The 12972-nt window shown below is 35.5% G+C and overlaps 1 protein-coding gene across 7 annotated transcripts in view; it reads left to right on the top strand.

The window, feature by feature from the left end:
* Nucleotides 1–12972, top strand: part of LOC127850466 (uncharacterized) — a 50198-nt gene that overhangs the window by 33288 nt on the left and 3938 nt on the right. Inside the window, exons 1-2 of one of the 7 annotated variants that reach the window (XM_052383524.1) lie at nucleotides 10035–10084; nucleotides 10231–10292. The exons of 2 other annotated variants lie outside the window; for them this stretch is intronic. In XM_052383524.1, coding sequence (XP_052239484.1) covers nucleotides 10282–10292 — 11 coding nt within the window. In that variant the 5' untranslated portion in view covers nucleotides 10035–10084; nucleotides 10231–10281. Of the gene's footprint in view, nucleotides 1–7482; nucleotides 7704–7840; nucleotides 8049–9963; nucleotides 10293–12324; nucleotides 12487–12972 lie in introns of those variants that run through there. 4 more of the 7 variants (XM_052383519.1, XM_052383522.1, XM_052383523.1 and 1 more) reach the window with 4 other exon arrangements.

The raw sequence follows: 12972 nt of genomic DNA, 5'->3' as shown, positions 1-12972 counted from the left end.
ACACTATGGAAGTCACATATTTTACCTTATCATCGTGAAACTTAGTCAATACATTGGTTTAATTGTTTTCTTGGACAAGTTGGAAAATGGCTCAGATCGGTGAAACACACTTTTTAACTTACCTGATTGCTCAGGTGATGTTTTAGGATTGGTCTTTGTCCGCAGTCCGTCCGTCCACCACATTTGGTTTGTAAACACTCTAGCATTCACATTTCTCAAGCATTCTTTATCAAAGTTGCTGAAAGATCTCAGTCAAGTTTGATGATAAGTCACTATTTCAAATCTTACAAAAACACTCCCTACGCCAGAGTGTTGGTTCAATAATTATGAAACTTGATCAGGATGCTTGTCTGGTCAATATCTAGGTCAAGTTTGACATTAGGTAAAGATGGAATGAACCGACTCCTCTCAGGTGAGCGAACTAGGGCCATCTTGGCCCTCTTGTTTCATTATATGACACATTAATAATTATAAACATGTGTAATCTTTCTGTTTAACTTAATTTTCAGGGTAATTTGACAAAAGTGGGACTCTTTTTGATTCTCACGTTAAGATATTACATATTAACTATCATGTCCTATATAAATTAAAAGAAAATGCAAGGCTCTAAAAACCAATGCACCAACAGAAAGGTACAATAATTATATTCTACATTCTCCCATTATTTTGTTGAATAAAAGTCCCCTACCGGTGAAACTCCACCATGTCAGTATTTTTTATATTATTTGTTGTGAAACGATATGCATAATCTCCATATTGCCATTTATCCATGTTTCAAGTTTCATAACAAGAGCTTTCAGAGGACAGCGCGCTCGACTATTTGAGTGCTTGACAGTAGAACGTAAGCCATCATGGGAAGGTCAAGGTTATATAGTCATATTCTAAGTGGAAGAGGACCATAATTGAAACATATTGATCGCTTATGTTTTAAAGAAGTTGTACTTTATAGACGATTCTGAGTTAAGGTATATTTTCCACAATCTATTGAACATTTGTTAAGACATAATACAAACTAATACGATTTTCAAGTTTGATAGCAATAGCTTGGGTGGGATGGTTGGACGGTCCTTAAAAAATAAAATAAAAAAATATTTGTGTTTTTTTGTTTCCATGTTTAAAAAAAATGGGTGGGGTGGGAGTGGAATATAATGTGGGGGTCACGTGGTCATTAGGTGATCTTTTAAAAATTAGACAAAATAATACATAATGTATTTGACATTTGCGCACCACCGTTGATGATTCTGAAATATTATTTTCAACGTGTCTTCATCGGTTACATCGTGTCAACCATGTACACATATATGGTGTAAGCAATAATTTCTACAGTACATACATATTTGATGAAAGCAAACATTTTTTGAAACCGCACAACTGTTTAATTGTCGATCAAATAGTGTATGCTTGAAGAATTTCCAAGTCAAGTGAGTTGGTAAAATTTGGTTCAGGCGTTCATATTTTATTTATTAACTATAAACAATAACAAAATAAATAAAAACATGTGAAATAGAGAGAGTTGAGATCCTATAAACAAATGCCTTGTACTTGGCCAACTTTTGTTGAAATTAAGTCTTTTGCCCCAAAAAAGTTATTTGTAAAAAGTTTTAAAAAGTTAACATTAAGAGGAAAACTTCTGCGTAATTATAAGGGGCACATATATGAGCCGCGCTCTAAGAAAACGTTACTTAATACATTTGTGTTAAGTGTCGTCTCAGAATAGCCTGTGCAGTCCGCATAGGCTACTCTAGGCCGATATTTCTCTCCGGGACTGGATTTTCCCAAACAAAATAAAAAAACTTCATATAAACACACATTGTATAAAAGGGGAATGTCTTCTCCAACAAGCCTGTGCGGACTACACAGGCTTATATGGGGCACTTTACGCACATGCATTTAACTCTTTCAGTGCTGGAACGGAATTTTGAAGGCCTTTGTAAACAGTTTGGATCCAGATGAGACGCCACAGAACGTGGCGTCTCATTTGGGTCCAAACTGTTTGCTATTCTGATAGTATTCTTTGAAAAAAATCGAAGAAAATGCTAATTTTAGAAATTTAGCAGACGACATTTTAGCAGACGACAAATTTCCAAGCATGCAAAGGGTTAGACCCATTTTCCCAGAGCGCGGCTCATATATTTTTGAAGCAGGTGAAATAAAGCCGAGACATCACTTTAAGAAGATTGAAATAACACAGGTGGGTCACGTTGGGTAAAATGTTAAATGATAGTTAACCCATTTATGCCTAGTTGACTATCCCATCCTTCAAAATTGGATAAATTTATTTCCAAAATTAGGGATGTCAATTATATTTATTTCTATATTAAGAATATTTCATAAAAAAAATCCTTTTAAGCAAACAGCGCAGACCCAGATGAGACGTCTCATCTGGTTCTACGCTGTTTGCAATGTCCTTTTTTCAGGACGATAGGCATAAATGGGTTAATTACAGTGTCTTAAAGTTTGGCGAGTTTTTATCTGACCGTCAGTTTATTATCCGCTGCAAGGTTTTGAAATGAAGTATCTTATATGAAAGTGTGGGTCTATCCCGCGACTTGCCGATTGCTAGACGGACACTGTTTCAAGGCGAATTAGTTTCTGGGTTAGAGTGCAGCGGAGGAGCGAAACTTCGACCTCTTAGTTCTGGCGCATATGTGTAACCATAAGAAATATAAATAACAGCGATTTTTCCTTCTTCATAAAATTACCGAAAAACGGTACTTTTCCAATCGGGAAAAAACTTTCCGATTAACTGTAATAAAAAAGCCCTATACAAGTATTCACATGTTTTCTGATAAATTAAATGCAACATTTTTTTTAAGTCCCTATACAGCTTTTAAGGCTTAAACCTGAGTTAACATAATATTGACAACCTGAAAACATTAAGTTATCAACTTTAAAGTATTTGTAAGCAACAAATCAAATGCACTCATTTCCCAATCGGAAAAGTTAACGACGCGAATTTTCCCAATTTCATTTTTTGCGTTAATTTTTTTTTCCCAATTTGGCTGGTACGGGTACTTTTCCAAATTGGGCAAACAAAATCGCTTAATTACCATATTTGAGCAAATGCGTCTCATCTCTGAAAGCAATATGAGCAGAGTTTTGGGAAAACGGGTGTAATGCTCGGGCGTAGAAAGTGTCGTCACAGATTAGCCTGTGTAGTCTGCACAGGCTATTGTGGGTCTACACATAACACACATGCATTCAGCCCCGTTTTGCTATAGCGAGGCTCATATTTTTGATATTAAGACATTGTGTTGACCTCGACGAAACGTCTAGTGAACCATCTTCGGATCAATATTATGCGTTCATTTTTGTAGAATGAGTAATTTCTCTAAATCGCAATAGATTTAAGCGCCGACTTTATATATCAACATGTAGCGCAGCTGACGCACTATCAATGTCAATGTTTGTCAATATTAACGACTACTACGCGGAAATGTAGAGCATCAAAAAAATGGAGAAACACTAACAAATTCGGATTGTGTAATGCATGTTTGAATGTCACATTCGTGCTTACACGTGTTTTGTTATCAATTTCAATGCAGCCTTTTTTGTTGTACATATAGAGTGTTCCGAAATATTTATTGCACAAATTAAGTTTAAGTGAATAGTTAACTATAACCGTACGTTGAATTGGCGCGGACTTAAACAACCTATTCGCTTTAATGTACTGAATAGGCGACATTTTCTACAAGGAAGGCCAAATTTGTACCTGGTGTTTTTTGTACGTTACAATTCATAAAATAAACAACGGCGGTGAGAAACAAATTAAGCACGAGAAGAAAGCACACACAGTCAGCGATGTTTATTGATGTGATGCAACCCATGTCCATTTCTTAGTAAAAAATAAGATAAGACCTAAGTTGAACGTTTTATTTCTCATATCACATTTGTATACCTAACGTAATGTGTATACATGCAGAGCCGTTTATCGTTGCTTTGTTGGCGAATTGTCATTATTATAAATTACACTTGACTTCCATGGGGCCATTGTCCACCAATCTATTAAGCCAATCGTTTCCGTGTTGGCGTACTGCCATTATTATAAATTACACTTCTATTGGGACATTGTCAACCACTCTTATATGCCATGCCACATTAATTTAACGAATCGTTTAATTATCTTATCTCTATGCTGTCATATTCGCGCGTCTTAAACTCTATTATTTTACGTTTAAAGCGCTAAGACGTTTTTACGATATTTTTATGTCTTAATTGCAAACAAAAGTCCCATGTAAGTTATGACCGGTTTAAGTATTTTTGCCATTCAGAATACAGGCGGTGTCCATATACTTGAACGTTTTATTTTTGCTTTCCATTATGAAATGGAAAACCCTTTTTTTTATATTGTCGTTTGATTTGCAGCAAATCTTCGAATCACTTCTTTTTGAAGAAAAAAAAGTTAGAAGTTGTATGGTCGTTTTATCTCATGTATATCACAATGACTCTTTAACTCAAAGATAACTCCATTTATCATAACATTTCATTCCAGTTAAAGCAACGTTGCCTAAGAGCTGCCAATGCCCTTTGGCATAAGTACGGCAATTAATCACCACTAGTTGATCATTTATGTATGCTATCTCGTTTTCCCCATACGACTTCTGTACTTTAATGCGACTCTGAACGGATCGAACGTAATGAGTTTGACTTTTACAGTGTCGCTGTGATATTTGATTTATCGATATGCTCGTTAGTAATTAAGAAACTAATTAAGCAAAATGGCTTAGAGAAACGATAACCGGGGGCATTTCGACGATATTTCACCTAATTTAAAATATAAACTTTAATGTATCAGTGCATATTTCCACTATTCGAACATACGACATTATGTTTAACAAAATAGCAAGACTGCGCCGGTCTATATGTATTGTATTGAGCGTTCATTAAAGAACGGGGCCAGTGTTGATTTTTTTTGCAATTTATAAAAATGACTGACAATTAAATTATGGTTCATATATTTTAGGAAAATAAAAGACCTGCTTACCTGTCGATATACCTCTTGTTAGTTAATATGTTGGTAAACGAACGCACTATTTATAGCGTACAAAAATAAAATAAAAATTAAGCGTAACGGCATAGAGAAACGTTACTTGAGGCACATCTACAATGCATACATCGTCGTAACCCAAGCCAGGTGTCACTACATTAAAAATATCAAGACCCATGACGTATTTGTGGTTTCAGACGATCACATTGATTCAATTCCAGCAAATAAGGTCGCCGTGGCGTAGTGATTATGGTGTCCGCCTAGCGATCGAGAGGTCACGGGTTCGTACCCCACTAGGAGCGTTCTTTCGATCTCCTCCATATACACCAATAAGTTTTAACTGATTCTAGAGCCAGGAAACCGACTCGAGAGCGTTTCATATAAGCCTTAGGCTTGTTATGCAATCGCATATAAATTTACTTGCACAACGAATTTTTCACGAGTCCCCCCCCCCCTAAAATAACGAGAAGAAAAAAACAGGTCAAAAACAACATCATCTGTCTCGGGTAGTTTTTGTGTACTCATAAAGAGTATATATTGCATCTGTCGGTTATAAAAACGATACCTGTGTTTTGTTTTTCAAAATTGTTTCATCGTACTGATTTTATTCTTGTATTATAAACTTTTTTTGTTTGAAAATATAAGACCGTATTTACCGTCAATAATCCCCTTGTAAAACAAGAAAATATGTTCGTTAATGTTCGCAATATTTTCTTAGCTTAAATCCTGACAAATGATGTCGTATTCCTCACGCGTTTGCGAAAACCAAAACCATAGTGAGAGCTTTCGTTAAATTCATCTATGTGGCCATAAGAACCATACAACATGGGTCCAGATCAGTTTTAATTGCGACTAGATATAATTGGACCTAAGAACCGTACAAAATGGGTCCAGACCAGTTTTAAGTGCGACCAGATACCATAGGCCCTAAGAACCGCATACAAATGGGTTCAGACCAGTTTGAAATGTGACCAGATAACCTCAAATTGAGGTTAGGCCTGTAAGCAAATAACTGTAAACATTGCAATGGTAAACACTATCAGCGGTTGTATGAGGAACGGTTTTATAAGTGTCTGTTTCATGAAAATAAATTATCAGACCTTTTCTTTCATTTACTTTGAAACGCTCGCTTTGACAAACACTTTACAAGATTACGCGGAATTCGTATTCAAAGAAATCTTGGTAAGGGGTTCTGATAAAAAAGCGATTCGTGGGAGCTAAATATCGTCAGGTAGGGTGTTTGTGTTAGCGCACAGGACGAATTACTTTTCTGTTACAGTTCGCGTTCTTATCACAATGATATGCTTTCGGTAATTGAATTTCATTAAAATGCATTTTACAAATTTGTTCCGTTTAACACAGTTCCTATTGTACGGAAATATTATAATTTTAACATCATCATCAGCAGAAGCGACAACCACAGCATAGGCTACAAGCCTACAACTACGGCACAAATTTTGTATATTATACTAATTTTTTTTAATGTATCAGCACAGTTAAGGGAATAAGCAATATTGAGAACTATTTGACATTTCGTTTCATGACCTGTACACAATGGTTATCGGCGACAGACAAGTCACCTTGAACTCGTGTTTGATTGCAAACTTTGTCATTGTTGTGGCTAACGCGATATTACGAAACCCGTACACCGCAACCTAGTTACGCTAATGTAAGTTGATAAGTGTGTCGTGTCCAATTAAAAAGCACGTCTGTGTCGCTGTATAAATGGATTCCTTTTCCGCTATGATTGGTGTTATATTATACAATAGCTATTCAACACAATTACGACGATTGCGTTACCATTAACCGCATAGACGAAAGCTGTGATTTCTTTGCGGCTACACGCCTGTTAGAATTACGTATAAACTATGCACTATTTTGGCATTATAAGAAGGTACTTTGATGAAAGTACATAAGGCGTGACAAGCCCGAGAAGTGGTTGTCAAAGCCTTCAAGATCACTAAAATCGTTGAGGTTCGCCTCCACCCCTGAACCCTCTAACAGGGCCTTGCCCTACACCCAACAGGGGCCCTAGCGGCCACCTGGACCCCCCAGCAAATCTGTCAATATCCCGCCTCCTAATCATAAATCCGCACCTGTACTGACATGACAATCACCCAAAATTACTAGATCCGTTATGTGATTAAGGCTCTATTAATTATTATAATTTGACTATATCCCATATGATCATTATGCCCATAATACAAATATAAAATGTTTCTCAGAATACGTTGCCCATTTTGTTTTAAAATGTTACGTATTTACGTAAATTGTCTGATCGTCCGCACACATAACGGATGTCTATGTCGGTAGGTTGTGTTCTTAAAAGGGCTCCCGACGCGCGGTCACTTAAGAAAGAATGCTGCGTAATGCCAATGTTTAAATCTATCGCATCTCAACGGTCATTTGTGCGGAGGGCAAGATCTAGCGCATCAGGATAATCACGCGAGTGTATGCCCATGTTTTGTTGTATGAACATCAGTTTCTATGTACAGTTGAGCCATTTAGAAATTGCTACCGACCGCGGCGCGGCGATTTTGCAATACATGACTAGAGTAGTAGAAAACGATCACCTGACATCACAACGCGTGATCCGGTACAGATATCGATATCAAAATACGGATAGGGGAAACGCTGCCTTTATTTTCAAAGTGGATTTAAACATGAAAGACAGCCATTTTAGTGCATTGATGATAAAAGTGAGAGCAAAATTAAGGTAATATTTACGATTTTACGCTGTTAGCTCAAACTGCCACGAGTTTTGTTGTACAAGTCGTTAAGCGTAATGAAGTTAAGCTAAATGACTATCTTTAATAGGTCATATATTCAAACATGAATGTACGCTTTATTTTCATACAAGCATAATCACACTCAAGCCGTAAGAAGTTTAAAACTATATGTTCGCTTTTTGATAATCATCTATTGAAATCGGAAATCGGAAAAATTATTCGATAATCGATAATTTAGTAAAATATAATAATATCACTAGCATAACCAGGGTGCAGGATCACGTGACTTTGTGAGGTTCCACCTTTTAACTTTAATGGATGTATACAGGACGGTAAGTGGTGCTTTATAACCAATAACTTTTTTAAAGTATTTTTCCTTAAGAATGTCAACTAGTGCATAAGGACAGATTTTTATGCTGCTTATGGCAATGTGAAATACATCGGAATTACTTTATTAAATAAGCCTGTGATCTTGGTAAAAAAATCGGTATCAACTGCATTTCATTGTACACGGTTATGCTTCAGGCAACGTGAAATGTTGTCAACGATTTCAGACTTATTCAATGAATTATTACTATACCTCAAGATATTGACACACATTGCAAGAAAAAACTGTCTTTTATGCACTAAAGATTTTTACAAAAGCATTTCAATAACTTGCGATATTTGCAAAAATAAAGTTCTCAACGGTTTGTTTACATTCTGTCCAGTCCGTGTGTAAAACCCGGGAAACCCCGTTGATTCTGCACCCTGATAACCATGATAATGGCATGCGTATTGAAAGTAAATGTGAATCATCATATAAACAATATGTTAACACGTCTACACACGTTGGCACTCCTTCGCAGAAAACTATTGTAGTTTTGCAATCATTCTAAAATTTCCATTTTCTATAAATTCATGGAGGGAGTGTTTCCTACTATTTATATACCTAGATATAATTCGTTCGATTAACTTTATTTATCCCACTTTTACAGCGAAATCGGTTGATTAAAGCCCCGTTGATTAAATTTCATCTATAATCAACGGCAAGGCTATAATCAATGGCACGAAATGACGTCATCAACTGCCGAACCGGGACTACTTTTTCCCACGCACCTCTTCACCTGTATTTGCCAAGTGCATCAATAATAAAAACAATCTCAAATGTTTGTCAATCTTAATGACCTTAAAACAAAGGAAAGTAGCAAAAAACGAGTTTTTTGTCATTTATTGTCATTAAAACCTAGTATTAGGTAAATTTAACACTATGCAAATAGGTTCTGTTGTTGTTGCTCCCCTTTGAAGAAGTCAGTTCGAGTTGCTCCCCTTTGACCGTAGAAAACAATCGTCTGGACCAAGAAATCCTGTGTTCATTTACAAGATGTACTCGGATATGCGTCCATCTGATTTTTCTTTAAAGCATCTTTTCTACCTGGCAATACGCACAAATGACACTGCATCCCGGTGATTCTTGCGTCAACAATTGGGTGTCAACAAGTTTGGTCAGATGCTGAAGGCCATGGCAAAAGACGCCGGCTTTCTCAAGCACAAGAGAATAACGAACCACTCAGTTCGCAAATTCCTGGTCCAAAAACTTCGAAATGCAAACATTCCACCCACTGAAACCATGGCCATAACAGGGCACAAAAATGTCCAGTCCATAACCAATTATTCCAACATATCTGTTGAACAGCAGCAAAAGTGTTCATTCTTGCTCAGTCCAGTAAATGTAACAATCCAACAGATTCCTCTTGTTCACCTTCACGCACTGAAACTATGGCCGAAATGCAGCCTAGACAACCGATGTCTACCGTCGAACAAGTTGATCTTGATGTTCGCCCCACCCAGTCACTTCACTTGCAAATGTCTTTCTCTAGTTCGAACAACTTTGCCTCACAATTCTTTGGTGCCACTTTCAACATTCAAAATGTTAATGTATATAATTAGCTTAAATCCAAGTAATCTTTGTTATTTTGTCACGAAATAACCACATATTATAACAAAGAAGGAAATATTGTGCACCTCGTGATCGACTCGATAGTTTGATATCGAAAGTGAATTGTGTGTGGTGTTAGGCTACGTTGTAAACAAATGTAGTTCCTTGTATATAACAACTTAATGCCATATTGATATCATAAAACTTAAAGATTTGCAATTCAATATGATTAAAATTGTAATAAATAACGCTCGACACTTTGTTACAGAACGATATTCTGATTAAAAAAAAATGATTATTTCATCAGCGGTTATTTTTGGAACGCGGAGTAATACACTGACCTTGGTTACACTACAGTCATTATCAAAGTACGACAAACACTCATGAAAACTTATTTTGTTTAAATAAAAATAGTTTACTGAATAAAAAGTGGGATAAATAGAATAATAGGTTAGTGTTGATTATAGATCAGGTTTATCATGCTCGGCACGAAAACGAAAAAGCACTCGCCAAGGCTCGTGCTTTTTGTTTTCTAAGCCTCGCATGATAAACATGATCTATAATCAACACTAACCTATTATTCTCTATGAACACAGTGGACTCAAGTTTTTCGATTGCTTTGACTTTTGATAATTAGACGCGAATAGATGCACTTCAGGTAAAATATTTCATATTTGATTGTAAAATTGTACTATATAATATACGAGTCATATGGATGTTGGTATTTATAAAATGCAGCAATGAACAAATATAATATATATATATATATATATTTAATTATTGTGTTAAAATTTTAAAAGAATTTAAAAATTAGTATTTTATAATTTGAAACATCTTAATTACTTCATGTTTTTGCTATCATATGCGTGTTGGTAAACAACATTTACCTAACAGGTTCCGGGCATGACTCAACAAATCTCTACCGCGATCACGACCCACGATTCATTCATTATTTGACTGCAAACGATTTGTAAAATTACCGTTTACGCGGAAAAATATTTGTCATTAACCCATTTATGCCTAGTTGACTCTCCCATCCTTCTAAATTGGATCAATTTATTTCCAAAATTAGGGATGTCAATTATATCTATTTCTATATTTAGAATATTTCATAAAGAAATTCCTTTTAAGCAAACAGCGCAGACCCAGATGAGACGCCGCATTATGCGGCGTCTCATCTGGGTCTACGCTGTTTGCAATGTCCTTTTTTCAGGACGCTAGGCATAAATAGGTTAAATTAGAAAATGTTACACACGGATACTACTCCATGAGTACATGTATGTAATTTTGTCCTACCATTAGATAGATAACGATGATTTTGGTTCCTGAGTAAATACCAAAAGTATTCGTTTACGTGTAATAAAACATATTTTAACATTTTTAAAAACAAATTTGTATTCACGCGTTTGTATTGAACATACACAGAATTTTAGCGCATAGTTAATGCCAGTCAAACTATGTTTAAAAGTAACCCGACCATAGTATGTCAACTGTTTTGATATAGAAAGTGTTTCGATTTTTCAGACACTGGCCCATAACATTCCAATGATTAAACTTAAGATTGTGAAACGTGACTTCCGAATTTATTTATAATCACTGATTGCGTTGTCGTGCAGTTCAAAATAAACAAAACATGTATGTATGTTTATACATGTACTATAATTAGTTTTGACAAATCGATTTTACCATAGTAAATATTCATATCGACATAGATCTATTTCATGTTGTTTTTTTATATTTGGTTATAGGTCATAGTCTTAAATTTTAGTTTTAAAGGGAGATGAAATATTTTCCAAAATTTGCATTTGAAAACTGTTTCCCTTACATTAGAAATTTGGGTTGGGGGTGGGAATTAAATAATTTTTAAAACATTTTTAAAAACCCATACTGAAGATGAAAAAAATCCTGCGTAATGGTATGATGTTGTGGTTGTTTGTTTGTTGCCAAATATTGTTAAAGGGATCTTTTCACGCTTTGGTAAATTAACAAAATTGAAAAAAATTGTTTCAGATTCGTAAGTTTTCGTTTCAGTTATGATATTTGTGAGGAAACAGTAATACTGAACATTAACCATGCTCTAATATAGCCATTATATGCATCTTTTGATGATTTTAAAACCTAAAAATTATAAAGCGTTGCAACGCGAAACGATTGAATAATTTGGAGAGTTCTGTTTTTGTCGTTAAATTTTGTGAAACTACGAAGATTGCTTATATAAGGTATAAAATACGTCAAGCATGTGTACTCGGCGGAATAGCTCAGTTGGCTAAAGCGTTTTTACTTCAGGACTCTGGCAGGACTCCAGGGGTCACAGGTTCGAAACCTGCTCAGGGCAATGTTCTTTTACTTTTTTTATTTTTTTTTCTTGATTTTTTACTTGAGCTTTTACGATCCAATGTTTACATTTATCAATATAAAGCATTTAATGAATAAGTTAAAAAAATGCCAAAATCTGTGAAAAGGCCCCTTTAAGTTCCATAAGCATCAATGGTGGGTTAAATTGTCATTAACCGCGAAAGTGGGTTTACTTAACTACACTTGAACGCAGCTTTACTGCCCTTTTCAAATACAAAATGCCCTAGGTCGCTTTAAATCTTAGCGCGTTAAATCATAATGCATGCATTCAAGTGTTTTATCGGTCAAAAACTGTGACACACGTGCCATAACAAGTTTTCAAATGTCGTTAAGTGGTATGTTTAGTTCATTAAAACCGACGCGTACGCATACAGGAAGTTTCAAACCATGTGAACTGTCGTGTTGCAAAATTGTGCTAGTTCTATCTACGTGGAGTAGCCTGTGTGGACGTAATGTCACTTGTTTGCAAGGTTCTACAATTATGGTCTAAATAAAAGGTTTGTAACAAATTATCAAATTTTATAACACTGTAAAATATCTCGCTGGTTCAGAATTTGATTTGTTCACTGCTTAGACCGGTATACTTCGAAATATGTTTAGTAACATGTATCTTGAAAAATTAACTCAAATTTGCCGCCCAAAATCGAAGTTGTTGAATACGCGGAACAAAACATAATCAATCATTACCGTGGTACGAACACTGGTTCATTCTATGATCACGCCGATATACTTTGTTTAATCTTGGCAACTAATAATGAATAACCGTTTATGAATAACTCAGTACTTAATAAAAAAGTTTGGCGCGACCGTTTTGCTGCTGTCTTTATTTTTTCAAGTCCTCGATTGTTCTTGTAAGCATCGGTTTATTTTATATTCCAATTTATTCAGATGACGATAATTGAGTTCGTGCTGCACCACTCTTTTTCTTATTATATTTGTATTTCTTCCATACGAAGAAGCGACTCTAATCAAAGTAAGGCGAC

This window comes from Dreissena polymorpha, chromosome 11 (assembly GCF_020536995.1).
Source record: "Dreissena polymorpha isolate Duluth1 chromosome 11, UMN_Dpol_1.0, whole genome shotgun sequence".
Classification (NCBI taxonomy): Eukaryota; Metazoa; Mollusca; class Bivalvia; order Myida; family Dreissenidae; genus Dreissena; species Dreissena polymorpha.
This window is presented reverse-complemented; position numbering and strand designations above follow the sequence as displayed.